We start from the raw sequence: 26,791 nt of genomic DNA, 5'->3' as shown, positions 1-26,791 counted from the left end.
GTGAGATATGCAAATTAAAGCCCATGGACATGGACAATAGTGGGGTGAAGGCCTGGGGAGGCAATGAGAGTGAGGAGGGTAGTCAATGGGGAGAAAAGGGAACATCTATAAACAATAAAGATAAAATTAGAAAAGAAGAAAGAAGCTATTAATCACTACAAAAGTATTCTTCACTTTATAAATGCATCAACAATTTCTTTAAAAGCAACTTTTCAATGTGTTCAAAAACAGTTAATCTCCCGCAAACTTGATTTACATGTAAATCCCAGAACACATTTAGTGAAATCAATTTTCCTCTCTTCTCTCTCCTAATCAGCCATAACCATCAAAGCCAGACTTATTAAGTCCCTACTATGTGTAAGATTACCGGTGCATCTCCTAGGGGGCAGTCATGATTTTACTTCTCCCAGAAAATCTTGGGAACTGCTGATATAGAGTTTGTCATGCATCTGAGTGGGCTGTGCCCACAAAGACTGAGGGATTTAGTGCAGGTCCTGGAGCACTAAATCTCTCACCCCATCCCAGGCCACATCTCAGCACAGAAATCGAGAAAGGCCACTATTTGGGGGGTTAGGGGCAGGAAGAAATAGGAAAATAAGAATGGGAAGACCTCCAGGAAAACAGAATACCCCCTCTAAGAGGTACTCCCATTTTTAATAGAAACTCCAAGAAAAGGCATTTTTGGTACAAGTGCTATTTCTCAATATCCACACAGAGTTCTCCAGGACCTGAATTACATGAGCTTTAAGAAAGAATAAGAGGTACAATGGACAGAATCTGAATACCAGACTTTCTGGGACAGCCCTGATTTTTTATATACATATTTTATATTGATGTCCTCATATGTCCAGTTTGGGCATATGGGACCCAATGGTCACTGTGGCTCCAATAACCTTTTGGTCAGAAGGACAATTCCATCTGTCTCTGTAGGAACTGCACATCAACCCCCACTTCTATTCTGCCGAGGCCAAAAGGCTGGATCTGTGCCAGGGATTATTAGGTGAGTCTGCACAGCCTTGGAGACACACACGTGGCAGCTGGGAGCCTGGCCTGGCTAAGGGGAAGAGGAGGATCAAGAGATTCCAATGGGGGAAATGGCCACCTGAACTCTACCTTGACATGCTGTGTCCTTTGCTGGGAAAATGGTAACAACTGGTCCTACCAGGATGCATGGGGATGCCAAAACCTGCCTAATCATAGCCCTAGCTGGTTTGGCTCAGTGGATAGAGCATCGGCCTACAGACTGAAGGGTCCAGAGTTCAAGTCCCATCAAGGGCAAGTACCTTGGTTGCAGGCTTGATCCTCAGCCCTGGTAGGGGCATGTGTGGGAGGCAGCCAGTTCGTGTGTCTCTCTCACATCGATGTTTCTCTCTCTGTCTCTCCCCTCTCTCACTCTCTAAAAATCAATGGAAAAAATATCATTGAATGAGGATTAAAACAACAACAAAAAAACCCAAACACACAAAAACCCTGCCAGATGATAATCTTCATTACGAGTTTACAGGTCTAAAGTCTTGTCTTGGCAAGATGTGCTCACTCTACTTTAGTCCCTGCAATGATTCCTTCTTGGCACACCTGTCACTAGATGCCCCAGAATAGGGTCCAGGAAGGCCTGTTCTGAAGCCAAGATTCTTTTTAGAGTAATAGAAACAACCCTTGGCCATGAGAGAAGGCACATGTGTAGTGATACCCATGTTACAGACAGGGAAATGGAGTCCAGAGGGTTGAGGCTTTCCCAGAAGAATAAAAATCAGTTACAGAGACAGGAATTTAGAAAGTTTGGTTGTGTTTGGGTCCGTGTTCCTGAGGATGGAACATTTGAGAGTCTAAAAGCTGATCCAGGAATATGGCTCAATTTTTGTTGTCAAGGCTAAATTCCAGCCAATGTCCCCCACTGCATCACACTTTCTCAATCACCCTCTTCCTCCCCAGTATATAATTCCCTTCTAAGTTAGGCTACAAGTCCAGAAAGGATAGCAATTGGGACCAGGCATTTCTTGCATGTAATAAATCCTCAGTAGATTCATGCAGACACCTGTAGCATATACATGCATGTGCAGTACATCCATGCAGACACCTGAAGAGTGTGCATGCCTGGGCAGTGCATCTATGCAGATACTGTGTGCTGTCTGGCTTAGGTGACTGCTGGTTCTTGGCTGCTTTGCAAGCTCTGACTTTGCACCAGGACATCCTGAGCCGGGTCGTCCCCCTGAATCAGAGTTTCACCAAGAACTATGCTGGCATCTTTCAGTTCCGGGTGAGTGTCCTCCTGGTGCCCCAGTCTAGGGTGGGACATAGGAAAGAAGGTTCTTGGAAAAGTCGTGTCCTTGTCTCCTGGGCTGACTGTGTTCCACCATAACCTTCCTTCACCAGTGGGCACTCTCTCCTTCTAGTTCTGGCACTTTGGGAGGTGGGTTCCTGTGGTGATAGATGACCGACTGCCCGTGAATGAAGCTGGCCAGCTGGTCTTCGTCTCTTCCACCTTCAAGAATTTGTTCTGGGGAGCTCTTCTGGAAAAGGCCTATGCTAAGTAAGACAACCATGAGAAATCTTTTCCCTTCCCTTCCTTTCCTTTGTCTACCCTTCCCTCCCCCTCTCCCTCTCTCTGTCTCTCTCATCAATGTTAAGGGAAGGCAAGAGGAGGCAGGTAACATTTATCAAGTGAGATACTTGACTCAGTGAATATATGTGACATATCCAGAGTCTTTTATGTAGGGGTCACCCCATCTGAACAAGCGTTCAGGAATTTGCCTTCACTAATGGATGGAGTTGCTCACAGGATAAGAACTCTGAGCATATATTTCCTCCTTTGCCCTGGGGTTGGGGGAAGGGTTAGCAGACACATGTCCAGGGAATAACCAAGCGAGGTTCCTGTGGACCATCCCAGGCTGCAGAATAAATGCCCCTTCCCTTCTCTGCCTATGTTTTCTCCTCCCGGACAGGCTCTGTGGCTCCTATGAGGACTTGCAGCGTGGACAGGTGTCTGACGCCCTTTTGGACTTCACCAGTGGGGTGACAGTGACCATCAAACTGGCAGAAGCCCCTGGAAACCTCTGGGACATCCTGACCCAAGCCACCTATGGCAGAACCCTCATCGGCTGCCAGACCCACTCAGGGGTGAGACTGGGCTGTGAGCCAGCAGGGTGTCCTCCTTCTCTGCTGCCTCCCTCTTCAGGCACCAGTTGTTCTCACCTCAGTGGGAGCCCCAAGACTTCCGCCAACCCCTGCACCTACCTTCCTGATGTTCAACTTGAGCACCTCAGGGCAGGCAAGGCTACTATAGAGCACAGATAGTGTGCAGAGAAGGGAGCTGACAGTTAAGTGTCGGCCACATGTGAGGTATTCTACTAGCACAGCTAGTTCTTACTGTCTAATTTAATAACAACCGAGAACATGAAAGTGGGGCAGGGATCCCTGGGTTCAGCTGTGCCTCCACCAGCAACTGTGTGTCACCTTACACCAGTGGTTCTCAACCTTCTGGCCCTTTAAATACAGTTCCTCATGTTGTGACCCAACCATAAAATTATTTTTGTTGCTACTTCATAACTGTAATGTTGCTACTGTTATGAATCGTCATGTAAATATCTGATATGCAGGATGGTCTTAGGCGACCCCTGTGAAAGGGTCGTTCTACCGCCAAAGGGTTCTCGACCCACAGGTTGAGAACCGCTGCCTTACGCACTAAGTTAGTGGCTCTGAATCTGAGCTCATCCTATGTAAAGTGGTTACAATCCCAAAAAGTGTGGTACCCTGACTTACAGGCTTGAACGAGACTGTGGGTGTTGAAGAGCTATGAAAACTGTAAGGGAACAGGACAGTGTGGGTCTCTCCCACCCCTTCCTCCTAACCCCTTGCTCTAGCCAAACAGGTCCCTGGGTAAGCCGTACCCAGCAGGACTGACGGTGCTCTCTTCTCTCTACAGAACGAGAGGGTGCTGGAGAACGGGCTCGTGGACGGTCACGCCTACACTCTCATAGGAATCAGGAAGGTGGGTAGAACCATGCCCCCCCCCACCGTTTCCCTTCAGCACCCTCTCCTCTCCTACGGCTTCTTGCCAAAACCTGGGGTCATCTTATTATCTGTATCTAATCTGGGGTGAATTCTCTGGTGGGTCCTCCAGTGCCTGCCAAAGCCAGTGGGATTCCCCATACCTCTGTACCTATTTTCTGGGGTCAAGTGGTAGGTCCAGCCTTTGCCACCATCACTGCACCATCCCAACCTCCCATTCCACGGGGAAGCCCCAGCCAACTGGCCATCCACCCTGCTGTGCCTCACAGCCCTCCTTGAACTTCACTTCGCTCCAGATTCCTGCTTCTTTCCTACTTGCTCCTTTTCAGCAGGCTCCCAGTTTCCTCCCACTGCTATCTACCTTTTAGTTCTACTAAGCATTGAAGGAGGAATCAGACAGGGACTCTGCCTACAGGAGCTTACAGTCAAGTATGGAGACAAACCATATCTGAAAATGTTAAGGAAGAACATGGAAACTGAGAGCAGAAAGCATAGGTGAAAGGCTTTAGGGGTGCAGAGCTAGGAGAGAAGACATTCAAAGGCTTTCCAGAGGAGGTGACACTGAGTTGGTCCCTGAAAGATGGTGGATTTGTACGAGGAGCAAAGGGCATTCCTGGCCGAGGGAACAGCATGTGCAAAGTGTGGAGATAAGAAATCAGTAGGTTCAATCTTAAAGAACCTCTGATATTCTGTAGAAAGCATCACTTACCAAAAGTCCCCCAATTCCCTTTAATTCTGTTTCAAATTTCTCGAAATCAACTCACACCTGAATTCTCCTTCCTCCTAGATACCCACTAATTATTTGTGTGCGTGTGTACCAAGAACTTGACATTTATTTTCATTTTTATTTAGCAAAATTTATTTTTTGCTAACATTTGTATGTTTATTTTAATATTTTGGTTTTAGATTTATTTAACAATATTTGACAAAACTTAGCACTTACTATGTGCTAAATACTGTTCCAACTGCTTCACAAAGGTTAATTCACTCAATCTTCACAACATCCCTGTGAGTAGGTGTGTTAGTGTCCCAGGGCTGCCATACTAATTACCACAAAGAATACATTGCTGTTGTTGTAAGCCCCCCACTGGGGATTGAGCCCACAACCCGGGCATGTGCCCTTGACTGGAATCGAACCTGGGACCTTTCAGTTCTCAGGCCGATGCTCTATCCACTGAGCCAACCTGGCCAGGGCAATGATTTCATACCAAGAATCTTAACTTAATTGCACTTGCAAAGGCCTTTTTTTTCATATAGGTCACATTGGTAGGTTCTGGATAGACACCTTTTTCGGGGGCCACCATTCAATCTTTTATTGCAGATGTGGCTCTTAGCTTCATTTTACAGATCAGGAAACAGTCATGGAGAGGTTAAGTAACTTACCCTATGCCTCATAGCCAGTAAGTAACAGAGCCATTGTCTCCTCTTCCAACTCTCAGGGGCCTTTGATCTTCCATTTCAAAGTCCCCTGTGCAGGTGTGAATCTCACCCAGATATCTGTAGCACTTGCCCTTGGTGCTCGGCTCAGCCCCCTAAACCACTTCTCATTTTGTGCAGGTGACCTGCCACCACAAGCCTGAATATCTAGTCAAGCTGAGGAACCCTTGGGGGAAGGTGGAATGGAAAGGAGAATGGAAAGGAGACTGGAGTGACAGGTGAAGTTCTGGGAGGGTGAGGAAGGGGTAGGTGACGCCTGCAAAGGAGGTTGCCGTCTGCACACAAGTTCCAAGGTGTTCTTCCCTTGGATCAGGAAAGGTTTCAGATTGTGAAGGTCCATCTCTCACATTTATAAAAGGTTTAATGATATCTAGATTGCTTTCTCATTCTTATAGTAATTAAGGTGAAATGTTAATCAAGAACTGGCCAGCGCTGTGCTAAGTCCTTTGAATTTTTATCTCATTTAATCCTCCAAATAATGCTATTATAAGGCAGGTGTTTTTAGCTGCATTTTACCGATGAAGGAACTGATGCTTAGACTAAGTGAATTATTTAAGGTCTCAGAGCATGACTCAACCAAGGTCTTTGCTGTCTAGCCCAGTGTTCTTCTCCTGGCATGGTTCAATGCAATACTGGGCTTGCTGAGTCAGAGGTGGACAGATCCGAATTGGGCCCTACATTCTGGTCCTATTTAGTGACCTTAGGTTGTTTTTGCCTAAAGACAACCCTACAAGGATGGGGGCTTTACAGACTAAAGACTGGCTGTAGGGCACAGGCAGAAAGGGAGACCAGTGGTAAAGTCCTTCCCCCTTCTTGCTATGAAGATTTTTAATCCCATCCAGTGTATATTTTCATTTGAGATATTGCATTTTCTAATTCTAGAGATTCCATTTGAGAATATCTCCCACTTCTCTCATCATTATGTCCATAATTCCCATTATAACCTGGAGAATATGGAATGTGTTTTAATGTCTTTATTTGCTAATTCCATTATCTCTCTTATTTCTAGGTTTGTTTGTCCTGTATTATCCCTGGTCATGGATCATATTTTCTGCTTTTTTATATGCCTAGTAATTTTTTACTGGATGTTGGACATTGTAAATTTAAGTTTCTGAGTGTTGAATTTTGTTGCATTCCTTTAAAGGATGTTAGTTTCTTTCTGGCAGATACTTAAATCACTCAGGGATAATTTTGATAATTTGAAGTTTTGTAGGGCAGAGCTATAGAAATCTTTATTTCAGGGGTAATCTGACCCCTCTATTAAGGTGTTGACCCTCTGGGATCTCTACTAAAGACCCCATGTAGTCAACAAGGTCTTTCAACTCTGGCTGGTGGGACATCAAATGATTCCCAGCCTTGTGTCAGCTCTGAAATTCTTCTGTGTATAGTCCAGTCTCATGGGGATTTCTTTATGAACACACCCATTTGATTTCAGCCAAAGACTCAAGGGAGCCCCTATGAAGTTCTCTAGAGCTCCTTCTTCACGTAGCCCCCTTCTCTCAGGCACTTTGCCCAGCAAAATCTAGCTGTCCTGGCCTCTTCCAACACTGGACTCTGTCTCCTACACTCAGCAACACTGCTGGGTTCTTTTTGGGGTCCACTTTTCTGCATCACTGCCCAGAAAAGTCTAGGCAATGTTAGGACTCACCTCCTTTGTTCCCCCCCTCTTGGGGTCATGATCCTGTGCCGCCTGCCATCTAATGTTTGAAAACAGTTGTTCCTTATATTTTGTTTTAGTTGTTTATGGTATGAAAGTGATACAAGAAAGCCTTATTCTTCCAGAAATAGAAGTCCAAAATGATGGGCTTTGAAAAGAAATAATTCCAATATAGGTTCAAATAGCTTTGTGACATTTAATAGCCTTGTGGCTTCAAGCAAGTGATTTAATCTCTTAACCTCAGTTTCCTGAGCTCTAAAATGGCAATGAGAACCCCTACCTTGTAAGGTTGTTAGCCTTGACTGAAATAGAACATGTCAAGAGCCTCGCCTAGAATTTGGCTCATAGTGAATGATCCATTAACGTTGCACGTTGCTTTTATAATGCAGGATGTGAGACTTAGTTGTCTCAAAGGCAGCATGAAGATGAGAATAAATGACAACCCTTCAGTGAATAGAACATTTACTGAAGAATGTCTCGCATGTCCTCCACAATCCTTTTGTTCCCCATGAAAACATTTCTTTTCTGTTTTCAGCTCAAGTACATGGGAACTACTGAGCCCCAAGGAGAAGATTGTGCTGCTGAGAAAAAAAGATGATGGAGAATTTTGGTATTTGACTCGAGGACCAGGGACAAATGACCTGGCTGACATTTGGTCACCCATCCTGCAAATATTTGTGGGGCACCCCATGTATGCCAGGCATCTCCTATCCTAGTGAGGGCGAACCTTTTGAGCTCGGCGTGTCAGCATTTTGAAAAACCCTAACTTAACTCTGGTGCCGTGTCACATATAGAAATTTTTTGATATTTGCAACCATAGTAAAACAAAGATTTATATTTTTGATATTTATTTTATATATTTAAATGCCATTTAACAAAGAAAAATCAACCAAAAAATGAGTTCGCGTGTCACCTCTGACGCACGTGTCATAGGTTCACCATCACTGTCCTATACAGAGACTAAGATCATTGTGGGGCTCACTGTCTAGCAGGGCAAACAGCCCCTGCAAACAAAGTCACAGTCTCTGTGACAAGAGCAGTGACCACTGGCCCGGAGCTCAGCGGGTGCTCAGAGGAGGGTGTGGGGGTGGCCACCTCCTCCCCCACTTCCGCTCTGCTCTCGTGTCACTCAGTACACTCCATCCCATGGTTGTGCCTTTCCTGGCCTAGAAAGGAAATGAGAAAAGAAGGGACTGAGAAGTCTTGCCAAACTATACGCCACTCATCTGTGCCCTCCAGAGCCAAACTGCACTACTCCCACTGACACCTCTTATTATGAAGGGTCACCCAAACACCCTGAGCTGATGCTGCTTCGGGATGTCTGACATGAGACCCTTCTGTTCCTCTTTGCCTTTGCTTTTCACCCTTACTATTAACATCCACTCTGTTCCCACGAGTCCTCTTCTCCATTGCCCATCCTTTCCAGTTCTCTCTCTCTCTTTTGAAGTAGTCACTGAACTCAAGATCCCTGCAAATACTGTTATTTCCAATTCCAGACAAGTGAACTGAGCATCAGGCAGCTCAATTAGCATGCCTTGATTGCAAAGTCAGTGAGTAGGAGCAAAGATTTTTATCCATTAATGATTGAGAACAGGTTGCTGATAATAGACATCTATAAGTCAATTGACTGGTTATAAATGCCTCAATTCAGCTTTATCAGTGCAACCAGCAAAACAGCAACACTCCGCTCTGGGAGCCGTCGTATGAGGCTGTTTCCAGCCACAGGAAGGGGTTTCTCAGTAGCTCCAGCAACCTGTGATGGACCCTCAACTAGTCTAGCCAGCCCCACTCCCTTGTTCAAGGCTTGCTGGGCTCTGCACAAGGGCGTGGAGGATGGGAGAGGGCTGGGATGCCGCTGCTTTGTTCCAACCTCCCCGTTGGTCCTGATAATAGACAACATCTCAAGTATCTCTGTGCGGTTCCCTCTTCCTCTCCAGGATGACGCTTCAGGACTTCAGGGCACATTTCAAGCTCCTGGTCATCTGTAAACTGACCCCAGGCCTGCTGAGTCACGACGTGGGCCAGACGTGGTCATACACCTCGCAGGAGGGGAGATGGGAGAAGGGAACCACAGCTGGGGGCCCCATAAAGTTTCACCAAGGTGAGTGTGTGCACAGGAGCAGGCCAGGGCTCTTGGGTCCATAGTGGTAGCTTTTCCAGGCAAGGGTGGGAGATGGGCAGAGCCACTGTGGATGTCTGTGCAGCTTGTGCTCTGCAGAGGGCATCTGGCTGAGGGGGGAGGGGGTCTGTTGGCCAAGGTGACTGCTCTGTGTCCCTGGGAAGATGGGGAACCTTTGGTCCTAATTTGCACAAAGGCGTGGAAATCTCAGTCAAGCTGCCAGCCCGTAGGGGCTGCATTTCCAGAGGGGCCTTTTTCTAATTAGCGCCAGGAGGCCACAGGCACACATGCATGGGAAAAGGGTGGGCTGTATCTTTTTTTTTTTTAAAGGGGAGAATGATGATTTTTATTTTTTTAAATATATTTTATTGATTTTTTTACAGAGAGGAAGGGAGAGGGACAGAGAGTCAGAAACATCGATGAGAGAGAAACATCGATCAGCTGCCTCCTGCACACTCCCTACTGGGGATGTGCCTGCAACCAAGGTACATGCCCTTGACCGCACTCGAACCTGGGACCCTTGAGTCCGCAGGCTGACGCTCTATCCACTGAGCCAAACCGGTTAGGGCAGGGTGGGCTGTATCTTGTTTTGGTTTTAGGACAAGGTGATTGATGGGTTGAAGTAACCACCCTTAACAGGAAGGGTGGGACTAGTAACTATGTCATATGTATCTGGACCACCTGACCTAGAACTTGGTAGCGATCAAGAATTTCTAGGTCCTCAATGACAGGAGACAAGCACATCTAAATTCTCAAAATGGAAGCTTTGGGGACCCATGTCCCTTTCTCCCCAACGGAGGTGGTGAGTGATCCCTTTGGAAGGAAGGACCTGTAGGGTATGACCTCAGCAGGCTGTGGGGGCCTGATCTGGTGTCCCCCTCCCACCAGAGTGGTCCCCAAGCTGAAGCTGCCCTCAAGCTAAGGTTTGGTTCCCTTAAAATGCAGATGCCCTGGAGGCCGTGGGCACGTTCTCCCCAGTTAGTTGAAGAGTCACTTACTCAGGCAGCAGATGCTTATGGGTAGGGAAGCCTGCACCTGGCACTGTGAGAAGAACTTTCAGCCCGTGTGTCTGTAGAAGAACTGGGTGGTAGAGGTGAGGGTGGAGAGAGCTGAGGCTGAAGAGACCCGACTCTATCCAGATGAACCTCCGGGTGGGAATCCTGGGGCAGGTGCCCTGGATCTATGCACCTCTCAGTGTTGGGGGAACCACAGGCTGGCGGAGCTGAGGACTTGTCTCACTTGCTGTTTCCAGCCCGAGACACATTTTGGAGGAACCCGCAGTTCCTGCTGTCCGTCTGGAGGCCCCAGGAGGGCAGGATGTTCCCGATGCCCTGCAGCGTGTTGGTGTCCCTGCTCCAGAAGCCCAGGCACAGGCACCGCAACCGGAAGCCTCACCTCGCCATCGGCTTCTACCTCTTCAGGGTAGGTGGGATGCTGGGGCACACGGCCTCGCATGGGGTCTCCGGCGGTTGTCCTTTCTTCCTGCTTCCTGTCCTCTTCACCATTCATGTCTGTACCCACAGACCTGGGTGCACATCCTGGCTCTGTCCCTTAGCAATGACTATGTGATCCAGGACAAGTCATCTTCTTGCACCGAGCATCAGTCTCTTCATCTGTAAAATGGGGACAATGATATTTATGCAAAGAGCAGAATTAAAAGACCACGTGGCAGTGCTGCTCATTGTGTCCGGCACATAGTTTACGATCGATACCGGTTTCCTTTTTCTCTCTGAAAAAGCCAGGGTTGCCTTCCCGCAGCCTTTTCCAGAATTCCCGATGGGGACTCAAATGTCATTGGAACAGAAGGTCTCCTGGGAGGAAAGGGGTCTCTGGGTAGAGTCTTCTTATCTATCAGCTTCCATTCGAGTCTGTGCTGGCGAAGAGCTGGAGTCACTGACAAACGAGGTCTCCTTTGTTTGTTTTTCAGATGAACAGGGTGAGTTCCACACTTGACCAGCTGGCCCTGGTTTGGAGTGATGCCACCTGTGGCCCAGCCACTGTGAGGTTCGGTTTGACCGGAGCAGCCTTTTCCAAGGAGCTCCGAGAATGTCTGACAAGGATGGCAACTGCCTCTGTGTTGGGGTGGGGGGCGGGGGTGGGGTGGGGGGCGGGAATGAGCTTCTGCTGTTCTTTCCTATCCAAGGGCCCCAAGAACTCCTTATGCCTCTACAGGGAGGTCTCTGAGCCTGGTGCAGAACCCATAAATCTTAGAATTTATTAAATCCCTACACAAATACCTAGGGCCAATATCGAAGACTGTCACAGCATAGGAAGGCTGATAAATCACAGCCTTGCCTGAGTTATGAAACCCACAGTAAAATAGATCTATAACATATGAGACATGAGGAGACCATGCGGCCCACCTCCTTGGGGACAAGGGACAAAGGATTGGAAAATGGGACAGAAATGTGAGCAGAGGACAACAACGCTGCATTTCAGGTGCAGTGACAGCCCAGCGGGCTCCGTGAAGGAGGCAGGCCATCCCTCCCAGCCTCTGCAGGGTGGCAGCTATTATTTTAGTCCCCAGAGAACACAGGAGTGAAAAACGTAATTTTCCCAGACTGGACTAAACAATATAAAGGATTTTTATAAAGAAACCATTTTGCATTGGGTGTCTTGGGTCGGTTTTGTTTTTTTCCTCCTGTGGGAAAACTGAGTGATCCCTAAGTTGCCTATTAATTTAAAAAGAAAAAGCATGTTTCTATCAGGACTATTTCTAAACAGAATTTGGGTCAACGACAATAAAACTATAAACAGAACAAAACTGTGAGCCGCTTAAAAACTTACTAAGGCAAGAAAAAAAGTAATAAATAAATGAAGGATAAGTAAGCAGTTGATTCTACCAAGAAAACTAAATGTAGGACAGCTAGTATGGCTAATTATAAAATTAAGTTCTGCGATTCCTAGCAGCCAAGGCCGAGATGGCAACAGGATGATTCTGTAGTTCTCATTGTCTGATAAAAGAAAGCGTATGTCATCAGGAGATACATTTGTTTCCCCAGCCCTGAGTGGAATCTGTGAAATACGTCTTTGCTTGGATGGATAGTGTCTTTGTTAACATCTGTATATACACTGGAAAAAAGATCCCCATGTGGACCTCCTCTTCCTCCACAGCCCTGAGTGGGAGCAAAGGGAAGAGGGAGCAAAAAAGGAAAAATAGAGAAAAAGGGAGAAATAAAGGAGGGAGGATGGAGGGGGAGAGAGAGAGAGAGAGAGAGAGAGAGAGAGAGAGAGAGAGAGAGAGAAGAGAAGAGGAGAGGAGAGGAGAGGAGAGGAGAGGAGAGGAGAGGAGAGGAGAGGAGAGGAGAGGAGAAAAGAGAAGAGAAGAGAAGAGAAGAGAAGAGAAGAGAAGAGAAGAGAAGAGAAGAGAAGAGAAGAGAAGAGAGGAGAGAGAAAGAGAGAGAGAGAGAATATGAATATAAGATAAAACAAAACACACATCCAGGCAATGTCGGAACCAGAGCCCTGATTCAGGTCTTGTGAGCTCCTGTCCAGTCCTCCTTTCCCTTTAGGAGGCTGTTTTCACTGAGATGATGTGGAAGTCCAGTGTATTTGTATGTAGCTGTTATGATGGTGGGGAGATGGTAGGTGATGCATCTACATCTGTGACCATCATCAACCTTGAACTTGCATCACATGCACGAATGCAGTCTCAGGAAGTGTACAGAACATGGGCACTGGGACTCTTACCAGCTGGGTGGCTTTGGCCAGACGGTGACGTTGCTCACTTTATTTTGTGTAGGATGTTGTTTTCACTGTTATGGCAAATCGACTGGTAGGTGTTCATTCCGCCCCATAGAAGGTTCCAGCAAAGATGCCCACTCCTAATATGTTCTGTCTTCATCTCCAAGCTCCTCACTCTTTTATCCCATCCTCCACTGGGGCAGGTGGGATTTGGCAGATAAGAGGCCACCTGACTCCTGGCTCCTGGCCACAAGCCCAGGGTATTCACTTCAACTGGTGCCCTCTGTCTTCCATCTACAGTTCCATGATGACCAGAAGAAACTGCCCCCTGAGTTCTTCTTGCAAAATACCCCCCTGAGTTTTCCTGAAGTGTTTCTCCCAGAAAAAGAAGTGAGTCAGGAGCTGTGGCTGGAGCCGGGGACGTACCTCATCGTGCCCTGCACATCGGAGGCCCAGCAGGAGTCGGAGTTCGTCCTCAGAGTCTTCTCCAGGAAGCACATCTTCTAGTAAGAGCACAGGCCTCTCCCGGAGGTCGGGCCCATTCAGGCCAGGGACGATCAACAGCGTGAGGTGGGGAGGCAGCAGATGGGGTCTCTGTGGCCAATACAGAAGAGAGATTGGGAGATCAGGAGAGCAGGGCAGCTCTCTACATGGAGGGCATCCTTCCCTTCTTCTTCCACTCTCTTCCTACTAACACATGAACACTGCTAGACATTACAGAGAAAGACAGAACAGGCACAGGCATGGCCCTTGTCCTCCAGAAGCTCAAGGTCTGGAAAGGACACAGTTACATGAGCAGTTATTTTTGTTATACTGTGTCCAGTGGATGCATTTATTGGCACAGGGTGTTAGAAGAGCATCAAGAAGGAGCGTCAGCTAACCTTCCATGATCCTGGGGAAAGCAGGGTGGCTTTTGGGAGGTGGTGACTCCTAAGGGATGACAGGGATGTTTGAGATGAGGGGAGGCTGTCATCAGCCGGCAAGCCCAGCCACTACGGGTATGTGCAGGTAAACCAATATGTACATATCCCAGCCAAACTTAGTATTTGGCCTATGATTGTCTTGCCATGACAGCCCTTCAATGCTTGGAATCCAGTTTTTTCCTTCATTTCCAGTTTTGACCATTGATAGTTTGACTTGGTCTCAAGAATCTAAGATATGAGTGGGAATCATTACATGAGGGTGGGGGGAAGTAAAGGGTGTGCTGAGCAGAGGGCTTGGCATGAGCAAAAGCATGAGATGAGAAACAGCACCGGGCATGTGGGGAGATATAAGCAGTGTGCGTGCTGTGTGTCTGGACCTACACTTCATGGAGAAGTGGGAGGTGAGGTGTGAGAGCTGGACGCCCACATGATACGTCAGCTAAAGAACTGGGAAGAGTTCCCGGGGGGAGGGAGAAGCTTGGCCAAAAGGTTCCCATGATGATTCCTAAGGAGGAATTCTTTCCTTTGTTTTCCCTCAGTGAAATTGGCAGCAATTCCGGAGTTGTCTTCTCTAAGGTGAGTATTCGGGTGAGTTCCACATGGCTGGGACTGTTTACCAAGCCAGGGTGCTGGGTTTCTCCCCTCATGTTCAGGGCTGGGGAGAAAGTCCTCAGATCTTGCAGACCCTACTCTGTGGCACGTATGATACATTATCTATTGTGCCCTAAGAGTACCCAGGTTCTGCTGTTTTTGCACCAACAGAACTGCCCTTCTGGTCAGGTCCTGTCTTCAAGGGCCCAGAGCCCCAGGGGCATGAGTTATACCTTTACCTTCTTCTGCTTCTCTCTACCTGGTATTTCTTTTGCCCATTTCACTGTTTGCGACTTCCCCAAAGGCAGCAAGAATTAGAGAAATGAGGGCTGTGTGAATGCTGTGGTAGAAAATTTAAGACAGTGCTCAAGGTCAAACTTCCAGATCTCAGAAGCCTGGGAGCTGTGAGACATGAGTTGAGTGTACGAGAGCTCGTGTATCCCGGTGAATAACTATGTCTTTCTATGTGTCTGTTCCTGTAGGAAATTGTAGACCAAACTGAAGGGCATGATGAAGTCTTCACCAAACTCTTTGAAAAGGCAAGTTGAAGAGGTGTGGTAGCCAGAAGTGGGCAGAGCAGGGGCAAAGTGGAGCAGATAATGGCACAGAGTATGTGTTTGCCTCTGCCTGACCCTGTGTATGAACTGTGATTTAAGGTGACCTGTTCTCCAAGCCGCCACTTTCTATTCAAGTCCTTAGTCTTTAGACCAGGGGTCCTCAAACTTTTTAAACAGGGGGCCAGTTCACTGTCCCTCAGACATTCCACACATGCGCACTGTGTGTAGGAGAAAATGGAATAAGTAGGACAGGCAGCAGCGGCAAAAACACCCGGCAGGCCGGATAAATGTTTTCGGCGGGCCGCTTCTCCAAGCTGCCACTTTCTATTCAAGTCCTCTGCTTTAGACAAATGCGTGGAGCTGTTGTCTCCAGAAGGCTCCTGCAGAATGCCTATCTGTTCTTGGAGGCTACACTAATTCGTTGTAGGAGAAAATGGAATATAGCAGAGTCAGAACTCAGTAGTGAGGGTGGGGAGGTGGGGCAATGACAAGCCCAGGGGGCCTGAGGAGGGACATTAAGGGAAGCCCAGAGAGAAAGACCTCTTGGGTGGATTTTTGGAGAGGGGCTGGGCCTGGTAAGAGGACCTTGTGAAGGTGGAGGGCCCAGGGCTACACACCTGGTCTCCTTGCGTTTTTTCCCTGGGCTGATCCGGATCCAGAGGAAGCGGGGAGTGTGGAGGGCTCTAGAGGCCTGTGTGTCCCTAACCTGCAGGACACGGAATCTATTTGGAAATGGGGCGAGAAAGACATTGGACATCTGGGGTCTGACATCCGCACGATTTCATTAAAAATGGAAGAGCATGTTAGTAACACTGTGGCTTTAATTAATATCTTTCCTGCCCTCCTATCTTCTCTCACATTCACCCATGGTGCTTTGCCTAATGTAGCCAGAGGCGATAAGTCAAAATTTAACATGTGTTGTTTATAAAAGTTTTTCTCTACAGCAGGGGTTTCCAAATATGTTCTGCTGCTGCCCTTTTATGTAATGAAATCTCATCGAGAATACCAATATATCTAAAATGGATTAAAGTTGTATATTATTGCCTAGGCATATATACAATTGGTTGGTTGAGCGTTGTCCCATATACCAAGAGGTTGCTGGTTCTGTTCCCCAGTTGCGAAGCTTGGTCCCCAGTAGGGGGTGTGCAGAAGGCAGCCAACTGATGTTCCTCTCGCCCCCTCTCCCTCCCTCTCTCTCTAAAATCAATAAGAACATACTTTAAAAAATTTTTAAATTGTATACTATGAATATGTATCCATTTGATAAGTTTAAATTTGTGATCTTTGTATTTTGTTAACATAATTTCAAGTTAAATGTTAATGTAAAGAATTGCTTCTGACAAATCTAAAATTAAAATATCTTGGCTGAAGATATTTTATTAGGAGTGAAATTTAAACCAAATTGTTCGCTCAGCTCATAAAGCATCTCTATAGAACCCAGATGGGAAGCCATTGCTCTCTTAGGCTATTTCTTAAGAGTCCTGCCCAGCTGGGGTGCTCTGGGCTTGGCACCCAGTTAAAAACTATTGTAAAAGTTCTTACGAAATTCCAGATTTAATTCCATGACTAGTCACATTCCTTATGTGCAACATCATGGTGTCAGTTATTCTGCCCAGAAATGGCATCTGTGCCACTCTGAGCGGATGCTGGAGAGGATGTCCTAGCCCCTGTGAACTGGGCCCCTCTGCATCTAGCGAGCCTTCCATAATGACGATTTTTCTCCTGTCCCTCTGCTTTCATTTCAGTGTCCGGAAATAAATGCAGCTCAACTGCAGAGGATCCTGAACCAGCTGACCTGGTCGGGTGAGTACTTTGGAGTCATGCATCCTGCAGGACTCAGGGACACCATTCTGAACTCTGGGTCTGTTTCCCTCTCCGCCGGTGGAATGTGGGAACTGCTGTGTGCGGGTCCCCTGAGCAGCCGTGTCTTACACCAGGGTGGGTGCCGTGGTCTGAGAGAGCAGTAAATGAATTTATGCAGCTTGGAAACTAGTTTTCTTTTTTGTTTGTTTGTTTTGCTGAGTTTGAGTGAGGAGACAGATGGTAGTGGAAATGAAGATTTCTGCTGTGTTCCTAGTTTGAGAAGAATAGCTGAGTACTTCCTTCTTGGCGTATAAATTCCATGTGGAAAAACTATAACCACTTCCTCAACAGGGAAAATAAATATTAAATATTGACTAGTCCACTAGGGAGCGCTCTGATGAATTCATATTTAAGTGGATCAACCTGTAACATCTGGAAGGAGGGAGCACATCACCTGGTGAGGAGGCTGTCAGATGAAGCCTGGGATACATCATTAGGAAAGCTTAAAGTTCATATAAAAACAATTTATAAGTATATTTTGAGTGAGAGTAACATGTATTCTCCAAGGAGGAAAATAAACTTCAAAATGAAAAAAGTAAGCCAAAAAATTAAAGGTTATTTTCTACCTCGCATATGTGATTGCTTCTTCTTTATATGAAAACAAGACTTCAAACCCAAACAAGTTACAGGCCAGGGTATTGTATAACTCAGGGCTTGAAATAACTTCCAGATGGTTTCTCAAAGTGTACTTAGGGTACAAGAACCAGAAGAGATGCTAGAAATGATAGAATACAAGAGTTCTCCCTCTCCTCCAATTGGAAAAAAAATTCCAGGGAAATTACCTAGAACACTGGTTCTCAACCTTCCTAATGCTGCGACCCTTTAATACAGTTCCTCATGTTGTGGTGACCCCCAACCATAAAATTATTTTCGTTGCTACTTCATAACTGCAATTTTGCTACTGTTATGAATCGTAATGTAAATATCTGATATGCAGGATGTATTTAGGCGACCCCTGTGAAAGGGTTGTTCGACCCCAAAGGGGTTGCAACCTACAGGTTGAGAACCGCTGATCTAGAAGAATGCACTTTAAAAATGATTCAAATGTTGCCCTAGCTGGTTTGGCTCAGTGGATAGAGTGTTGGCCTGCGGACTGAAGGGTCCCAGGTTCAATTCTGGTCAAGGGCGCATGCCTGAGCTGCGAGCTCCATCCCCAATAGGGGGTGTGCAGGAGGCAGCCGATCAATGATTCTCTCTCATCTTTGATGTTTCTATCTTTCCCTCTTCCTTCCTCTCTGAAATCAATTATTTAAAAAAATGGTTCAAATGCCTTGATCACAAGCATGCAAATTGATTTTCCAAGGGATATACAGACAGATTGCTTCCATTCATTCCTCTGAGAGGGTTCTGGTTTGATAGGTCAGGGAACTACTGTGAACTTCAGTGGAGAATTTGGTAAAGTCTCCCCCAATAAAGGATGATGTGTGGCTTTGAAAGGAGCAATATGAGATGTATTCACAAGTTTTATCACCATTCCCCAAAGTTATCTATAATAATAAAAGCATAATATACTAATTAGACCGGTCAGCCAAACAGTGGAACGACCGTGTGGAACGGCCGTCTGGACGACCTTCTGGACGAAGCCAGGGCTGTGAGGGCTGAGCCCCTTGCACGAATTTCGTGCATCAGGCCTCTAGTATAAATATAAAACCAGAGGGATCATTCTCTGTTATAGCTGAGTATCTAGATGTTTAGGGGAAAGTCTTTGGATTCTGCCCCTCCCCTCCCCCTCGACCCCTTCCCCTCCACCCCCCACTTTCACTTCCTCAACTTTTATCAGTGGTTGGGAAGCAGACGTGGAAGGCAGGTGGACCAGATGTACAGATGGCACAGTGCTGGGAGGAATTATTATCTTAGGCAGCAGAATTGAAATTCAGAACATTCACTACAAGCTGTGCCCCAACCCAAAAGATGAAATGAAGTCAGGATGATCATTCAGAATGACCATTTTGTTACTTTTAAAAAAATGTTTGCACAGATTCCTCACAGAAGAGACCTCATTTTGTGGCAATTGATGGGAATGATATCTGGTTAATTTAGGTGACCTCGAGCTTAACATGAGCTGATAGTTTTAAATTGTTGCTATTAAATGTGCTAATTCAGATTTAGGCTGTACCTAATGGAAGCATTTAGATTTGTGTGTTTGAAATTGTGTTCCAAGAAACATTAGAAACCAAGAGGTTTTAGTAAGTGTTTCATGAAATAGAAGGGATTAGGTTCTGTGGTCAATTGCACTTGGGAAATTCTGTGTCAATCAAAATTTCAGTGTTGGCCCCTCAGTACGTATCATGTACGAAGGTGTCTGGTGAATGGAGAAAAGCACCTTTTTCAAATTTGTTTGAACTCAAAGCTCTTTATATGCAGAAAATCTTCCTTGGAAACATAATTTGGAAAATGCAGAATGAAAAATTTGCAAGTGATAGACCCATTTTCATATATACTCTACTTAACCAAGTTGCATCTGAAGGATGCGATTCAGGCTTGGTACTTTAGAGAGATGCTGGCCTTTTCCGAGGAAAGGCCTCCATTCACTAGGTCTAGACGAAGGTTTTCAACCTGTGGGTCATGACCTCTTTGGCGGTTGAATGACCCGTTCACAGGGGTCACCTAAGACCATCCTGCATATCACTTATTTACATTATGATTCATAACAGTAGCAACATTATAGCTATGAAGTAGCAACGAAAATAATTTTATGGTTGGGTCACAACATGAGGAACTGTGTTTAAAGGGCCAGAAGGTTGAGAACCACTGGTCTAGAAGAAGGTGATGAGAGTTTAGAAACCATATGGTCTGGGGAACCGTTGGAGAAATGTTGAGAGGAGACAAATACCTATTTATACTTTGCTGGAGGCAGAATGAGGACCAGTGAGTGGAATTTATAGGAGCTTCCTTTGGAATTAACTTAGGAGGTGTCTCCTGAATGGAACTAGCCATCCATGAGAGACCCATAATTGACTGACCATCCTCAAGACATCTGAGGAAAGCATCTCTAATTTAGGTGGGAGCTTGAACAAGTTGATCTCAAATCTCTCTCCATAGCTCTCTGATGCTGGCCCTTGCTGGGTACATGGGGTGAGTTCTTCTGCCCCACTGTGTAAGCAACGCCAGGCTACAATTGGGGTTCTCCACAGGGATTTAATGCAACTTGCGTGCAGAGATCACCACCAAGCCTCCCCTCTCTCCATGGCTCTTTGTCTCTTCCCTTCCCACATAAATGATGGTTACTGAAACCTGTGGCTGGCCTAGGCAGCACTGTTTGGTCCCATTAGAAAAGGGCCATGTCATGCCGTCCTGGGCCAGCCCCCATGTGCTCTTCCTGTTCCTCTCCAGGTCTGGGGAGTACACAGCCCCTCTTCAGCCTCGATGCCTGCCAGGGTATCCTGGCCCTACTGGACGTATCCTTTCTGGTCTGTGGGAAGATGCACACTGCTGGTTGAGAGCTCCACCCTGAGCCAGACTGCCTGGGTGTAAATCCCAACCCCAGTGCGTACCAGCTGGGTCATCTTGGGCAAGTCACTCAGCCTCAGAGTGCCTGAAGGTCCACATCTACAGCCTGAGATGGATTCAAGCCTGGTTGGTAGGATCAGTGGGAGAATGCAAATGGAACAAGCTATGTAGAGTGCTTGGGGCAGGTCTGTCTTCAAAAACAGTGATCAATATAAACTATTGATAACAATAGACTGATAGTGCTGATGAGGCAGCTGCAGGGTGGTGGTTAGTTTCTAGATTTACAGGACACTTAACAAGAGTTCAGGATCCTAAGTTTTCTGTTTGGTGACTAGGCAGGGGCTGCCCCCATTTACAGGTCAGGAGCATGGAGCTCAGGAAGTTCAACAACTAGCTGGAATGCCTTTCCTGGTTCTCAGCCCTGCGGTTTCCTAACAAACCTTCTGCCTATCTAAGTGGACACTTTGACTAAAAAGATAGGCACATAGGAAGGATATGTGTGTGTGTGGGTGGTGGTGGTGGGGAGACATTGCAAATACAAAACACAGTCTTTTCAGAAACTTTGCAGAGGGCGTGGACAGCATGGGATGGAGGTCAAGTGTCCTAGCATTGGAACAGGTCCCAGCCTTGTCTCCAGCTGCATGAACTTGGATGCAATCAGACTCTCTGAGCCCTCATTTCATCATCCATAATGGGCCAGCTGACACCTGTCTCACCTACCAGTTGAAAAAGTAGTCACACCAATAAAGGAGCCTGTCTCCCTAATGCAAGGGTATCAGGACACAATCACACAGCCAACCACTAAGCTGTTAACTTTTCATAAAATGACTGAATATAAGAAGCATCCTGAACCACCTAATTCCTTCCATAGCTTGGTTTTAGCAATAATGAAAAGTGTTACTGTGTGCTTTTAAAATTTAAATCACCTCAAATTGGCCAACTCAAAATATCCTGCTTCACTAAATACATGGTAGCTGTTGTCATTGTCACTGTTGCCACCACCATCAGCACTTCTCCCCGTGCTGCTGTGTTTCAGCTCCTTCTGTACTTCCTAGCAAGGGCCAGAAGCCCTGGGCTGGACTCTCTGGCAAGGGGAGGCCACTAGAGATAGCTGACCTTGAACGGGGCTGTCCATACATTGCACACTGCTGTGCGGAGGGCCAATCCCCGCTTCTAGAGGCATAGGTGAAACTCCCCTCACAGCTTTGACTTAACTCTGCTACCAGCTTAATGCATCAGGCACCGTGAGCATCCAGGAATTCAGGGACCTGTGGAAGCAGCTGATGCTCTATCAGGTAAGAACACATCTTGACCACACCTCCTTGTAGGATGTTGCAGAAAAGGCAATCCTGCAAAGTCTATAAGGTACTTACTTCTCTCCCTTTCAGCCCTTTACACCCAACTACTCACCCGATCTTCTCGACTCTGTCTCCAGTGAGACCTTCTCTCCTGGCAACCGCAGAGAGCCTGTGGCACTAGTCCCCTGACTCTCTAAAGCCCACACGAGATCATATCACTTCCCATGGCCCTCAGAAGAAGTCCACACTCCTTAGCGTGCCATCAAAGTCCTTCATAAGCTGGCTCCTTCCTACTTTTCCAATCATTGCTCACAACTCTCCCCCTTGTCTCCTGAGTCATAAAGTTGGAAGACCCTCAAAGTTTGGATATTGGGCTGAGATTTAAACACCTTTACACATACCCAGACTGTCTATCCCCCATGACCAAAAGACCGCTCCCTTTCTCAGAACCTTAAGCAGAGATGGGAGAGGTGGTGGGATCCTGGATCAACCCTCCACCATGTTCTTATCCTGGGAGCAGGCCCTGCCAATGGAGCCTACATTCCCAACTGTGTCTGCAGCGTAGACACTGGGCACAGAGGGGCTCTCGGGTGGTGCTTGGAAATGCCTGGCTCCCTTAACATTTAGGTCTTCGTAGGCGGTTTTCCACAAGCAAGACAGTAACCGGTCAGGATGCCTGAACTGGTCCCAGCTGCGGGCTGCCACGAAGGATGCAGGTAGGCCTGCGGGCACCTGGTGCTGGAGGGCACACACAGGAGGGGTGGGGGGAGTACATGGCATTCTGGAATAATTCTAATGCACAGTTACTCCCTGAGTTCAGAGATCCAAACACGTGGACCTACAAACAGCAGAAACATTTATTACCATCACTATAATCACAGCTAACAGTTATTGAGGGGTGCCCATCCACCCTCTCATTTCATCTTCAGCAATGCCCTGTTCTCCCCCCACTTTACAGAGGAAAAACAGTGCAGCTCAGGGAAGTTAGGTAGCCTGGGGTTTAACTATAAGACCACGAGGCGTCAGAGCAGAGGGTCTTGACCCTGACAGACTGCCCCCTGCCCTGAAGGCCAGTGACCCTCTGGATGAAAAGATCCTCATGCTGGTTGCCCAAGGGGAGCAGGAATGGGGAGTGGAGATGAAATAAAATGAATGGACTAAATAATGAAACAATTCACAATGAAGCCCATAAAGGGAGATCCCCATGCTTTCTGGATTCAGGGCCCAGGAGAGAAGGGACCATTTAAATAAAGGGTCTCAAATGGGAGGGGAGCTGGGTGTGAGGTCCCCGGCACCGAGGGCAGGAGTCCGTGTTCTCTGCAGGAATCGTGCTCAGCGATGACATCTGCCTGCTGATGCTTATCCGCTTTGGCGGCCCCAGGCTCCAGATGGACTTTGTCAGCTTCGTCCTCTTGATGCTGCGAGCGGAGAAGACTGAGAGTGAGCTGCTGGGAAGCAGGGAAGGCGGGGCTTCCTCTGCACTGCTCGTGAATTGCCCCCCTGCCCCCAGTTCAGGCAGGATCCCCGGAGAACAGCTGCTAGTGCAGAAACGGTAGGAACGCTGGCTATGTGCCTGCGAGTCCCGCTGCATCTACCCACACTCACGTGCTCCCTGCCTTCTCCAGAGGCGGAGGTTTGAGGCAGCTCACTTATAATAAGTGTGGCCACATGTGGTTCCACAATTGGGTTCCCAGGTGAGGGGACCTAGTTCATAATATTTTCAAATAGGCCTATATTAGCTGTGTTTCTTTTGTCTGCATTTTCACAGGTGTCTTCCAAAACTTAACCCAAGATGGCAAAGGGATATACCTCCAGAAGCCAGAGGTAAGACTTTCTCCATGGGGTTGAATCACATCACCTAAGGTAGAAAGGCCACTGTAGGGCCAGGCTCCTGTGAAGGAAAAGGGTTTGGGGGGGGTGGGGCTGGCTTTATTCTACTGAGGTCAGGATGTGGCACTGAATTCAGTTCATTCATTCATTCATTCATTCATCAAATATGTACTGAGCACCCACTCTGTGCTTCACACATATGAAGGGAACAAGAGACTGACTCAGTGTACCCAATGACTACGATCATGATCATGCCATGTGACAAATCCACACAACTTCAGTGGTGACGACAGCACTTATTTAGCTCCCCAGTCCCATGCTGGGAGTCAGTGGGACTCAGCTGTCTGGCTAGTGATTGTGGGTGAGCCGGGGGCTTTTCTGGCACCTTCGCTGAGGAAGGCTTGCCTTTCTCAGGACAATGACAGTAGCAAAAGTGAGTGAGTTGAAATATGCAAGGTCTCCACACCCAGGGACAACGTGCCTTGCAATTCATTCTGTTGTCCAAAGCAAGTCACGTGGCCAAGCCCGCTTCCAAAAGATGGGGAACTGGCCTTCTCCTCTGTCATGGGAGGAACTTCAAAGTCGCTTGCATGGACCCAGAGGGTGAAGACCTGGGCCAGCAATGAGCTTGAGCACAGACAGTCATAGGAGAGATGGTCTAGGTAGCATGTTACACAAAGGCCTTTCAGGCAGAGCTGGCACTGAGGTTGAAACCTCAAAGATGAGATAGAGCCAGGCAGCCAGAGTGGAGAGCAGGAAAGGCCCAGGCCAGAAGGAACAGCAAGTACAATCCTGGCTAGACTGTAGAGCATGGGGAACCTGTGAGTCTGAAACGATCAGGACATACAAGCCAGAAGTAAACCTCATTCCAGGAGTTGGTTTAGCCTTCCCCATATGGGAAGAGATTCTAACTTAGTCTCTGAGCCCTTATCTCGAATCTCATACAGTGCTTTGCACATAGTAGGTACTTGACAAATGTTTGTTGAGTGAATGAGGTGATATGCTGAGGAGAAGACACATCTGTGCCAGACACTGATTGTCTTCCTTGATCATTCAAACTGTGTGGGTTTATTGAGCACCAGCTATGTGCCAGATGTGGTGATAGGTGGTGTTTGCTGCAAAGACATTGCAGTCTGGAGTCTGCTCTTTCTTTCTAAAACACATCCTCTGTTTGGGCTGCTTAGGAAGGGCCTACTAAAAGCTGGAGTTTCTTCTTTGACCTCAAATGTCCATTTTGTGGAATACCTTTTCAGGATATAGGGACCCTCAGCATGTGTTTCCCCTCAATCACTCCCATATTCAAGTGTGAAGGTGGGATTCAGCTGAGGGGCAATGGTTAGACTCCTAGGAGCCCATCCCCACCTAAGCTCTGCAAGGTCACCTCCTGATCCCAAGCAGTGCTTCCACAGTGCAGGCTCTGAGCTGGGAGAATGGGACAGCATGAATGGGCCATTGAAACAGCCCACAGCCTGAGCAGGCTAGCAATGCAAGGTGCTACAGTGGAAGGAAGACTGAACGGAGACCTGGTTGAACTCACAGCACCCTTGTAACTAGCAAATCATGTTAAATCTCTGGGCCTCTGCTTCCCTGTGTGAGTAATGAGTGGGCTAGGCTAGGTGCTCCCTCAGAACCTCTCTGGCTCTGACCATTTCTGGTTTCATGAGGAGGAGATCCTCAGGGCCATCCAAGGAGTCCTCCAGGGAGTGGCAGCCAACTGATTGGAATTTCACTCTGGGGTTTTCTTTGACATCATTGGTAACTTACTTCATCATCATCATCATCACCAGCAGCAGCATTATCATCCGGATATAATTGGCCTGCCAAGTGGTTTCTCCAGAAGTCCCCTCTATGTGAATTAGAGGCACCATTCATCACACCTACATAAAGCTGACAGACAAATAGGCCTATAAATGTAAACATGTAGAATGTGCTCTAATGGATTTCTGCTACCCGGTCGGTCCACACACCTGCACACACAGCTGTCGCGAGCATGCCAAATTGAGTTCATTGGGGTGGTGGGTGGGGGAAAGGCATTGTGAACTGAATACAGAATCAGCCTGTATCTCGGCTGTCATCATTCACAGGCACCATGAGAAGTCAAGGTTGATTATGTTTCAGGTTGATTTATACTTATTACCAGATGGTGTGGTCCCTCTGGCTAAACCATTCATTAATGTCCCGTCTCCATGGCTTCTCACGAGTGAGGGGGAAGGAAGCCCAAGTTCTATGTCAGGCTGAGAAACGAAGCACCTTGAATGGAAGGTCAGAGGCCGGGCTACACTGACCGTAATTTGCTTCCCCATCATGTCCAGTGGCAGATGATGACTCTGTACTGCTGAGAATGCTGGAGCGTCCCCTGCCCTCACTGAGGACTCTCCATGTGGCCCACGGGAGACAACACAGATGCTCTACTCGCTTTCTGTTCTTCCGAACCATGGCTCCATTGGGAAGACTTCTCTTCTGTAGATCTCCCCTTCGGATGGCCAGTGTGCAGAAAGGGAAGGGAGGTAGCAAAGACTGCCTTGGACTTCTAAAAACCAGCTCTTGTTCCCTATGGCTACAACCTTGTCACACGCAGAGATGTTACCTGATGTGACTCCAGAGTTGGTGTCAACCTCTACACAATACTGCCCCCATGGCTGTCCAATTTAAATGACCTTAGAAATGTCATCACATTTGGGGTAATAGTCTAGGTTTCAAGATCTGAGGAGCAAATGCTATGTCCTTAGACAAACTGTACCAGCATTTACAGATTGGTGGAGGCACGGGCTAACGTTTCAACTGTTTGGGTATGGGATGGGGATATGTTGAGCTTTCAAGAACACAGAAAATAACCAAATTGACAGGGTCCAGGTGGAATGGGCTGGCTCTGGAATCTCAGGTCACTGAGTGGTCTTCTGACAATGTCTCCAGATGACTGGATTTGGGGGTAGCGGGGAAAGACCAGGGATTTAAAACACCTGAATTCTCAAGGGTCTTCCTGTATGTGACAGGTGTCAGTCTGTTTACCCGACCTCTGGACTATCAGATCCATTTCAAATCAGTCCAGAAATCCTTCGTGTACCTACTTCAAAGAAGAACACAAATCCATGCCACACCATAGGCTTAATCAGCGGATGGCCGGTATATCTGATTTTTTAAACTACAGTGACGCCTCGCTTTCATAGCAATCCCTACCAATCCAGAACCCCAGTGGAAAACCAGATCAAAGGCCATTTCCCAAAGCCCATACATTTTATTTATAGGTTAGCACCTCCCAGCCATTCATTAAATTTTCTTAATTTACAAACTATCCTAACAAACATGGCTATCTGGTTTCCAAGTCCTTAGCAGACAAAAGGAAAAGGCTGAAGAATGGGAAAAATGTGTCCATT

At 47.1% G+C, this 26,791-nt stretch overlaps 1 protein-coding gene across 1 annotated transcript in view; it reads left to right on the top strand.

Annotated features, from left to right (window-relative positions):
• The window catches only part of CAPN14 (calpain 14), a 35,850-nt gene extending 10,715 nt beyond the window's left edge, over nt 1-25,135 (top strand). The window contains exons 3-22 of the mRNA XM_023758629.1: nt 931-1,000; nt 2,139-2,257; nt 2,394-2,530; nt 2,943-3,117; nt 3,923-3,988; nt 5,566-5,663; nt 7,638-7,712; nt 9,040-9,203; nt 10,480-10,643; nt 11,149-11,157; nt 13,206-13,411; nt 14,368-14,404; nt 14,902-14,958; nt 16,722-16,779; nt 20,173-20,237; nt 21,516-21,584; nt 22,225-22,303; nt 22,911-23,027; nt 23,356-23,411; nt 25,082-25,135. Coding sequence (XP_023614397.1) covers nt 931-1,000; nt 2,139-2,257; nt 2,394-2,530; nt 2,943-3,117; nt 3,923-3,988; nt 5,566-5,663; nt 7,638-7,712; nt 9,040-9,203; nt 10,480-10,643; nt 11,149-11,157; nt 13,206-13,411; nt 14,368-14,404; nt 14,902-14,958; nt 16,722-16,779; nt 20,173-20,237; nt 21,516-21,584; nt 22,225-22,303; nt 22,911-23,027; nt 23,356-23,411; nt 25,082-25,135 — 1,875 coding nt within the window. The remainder of the gene's footprint in view (nt 1-930; nt 1,001-2,138; nt 2,258-2,393; nt 2,531-2,942; nt 3,118-3,922; nt 3,989-5,565; nt 5,664-7,637; nt 7,713-9,039; nt 9,204-10,479; nt 10,644-11,148; nt 11,158-13,205; nt 13,412-14,367; nt 14,405-14,901; nt 14,959-16,721; nt 16,780-20,172; nt 20,238-21,515; nt 21,585-22,224; nt 22,304-22,910; nt 23,028-23,355; nt 23,412-25,081) is intronic.
• The last annotated feature ends 1,656 nt before the right edge of the window (nt 25,136-26,791 follow it).

The sequence above is a fragment of the Myotis lucifugus genome, unplaced genomic scaffold (genome assembly GCF_000147115.1).
Source record: "Myotis lucifugus unplaced genomic scaffold, Myoluc2.0 scaffold_134, whole genome shotgun sequence".
Classification (NCBI taxonomy): domain Eukaryota; kingdom Metazoa; phylum Chordata; class Mammalia; order Chiroptera; family Vespertilionidae; genus Myotis; species Myotis lucifugus.
The sequence above is the reverse complement of the archived record's forward strand: the minus strand, read 5'-3'. Positions and strand labels throughout refer to the sequence as shown.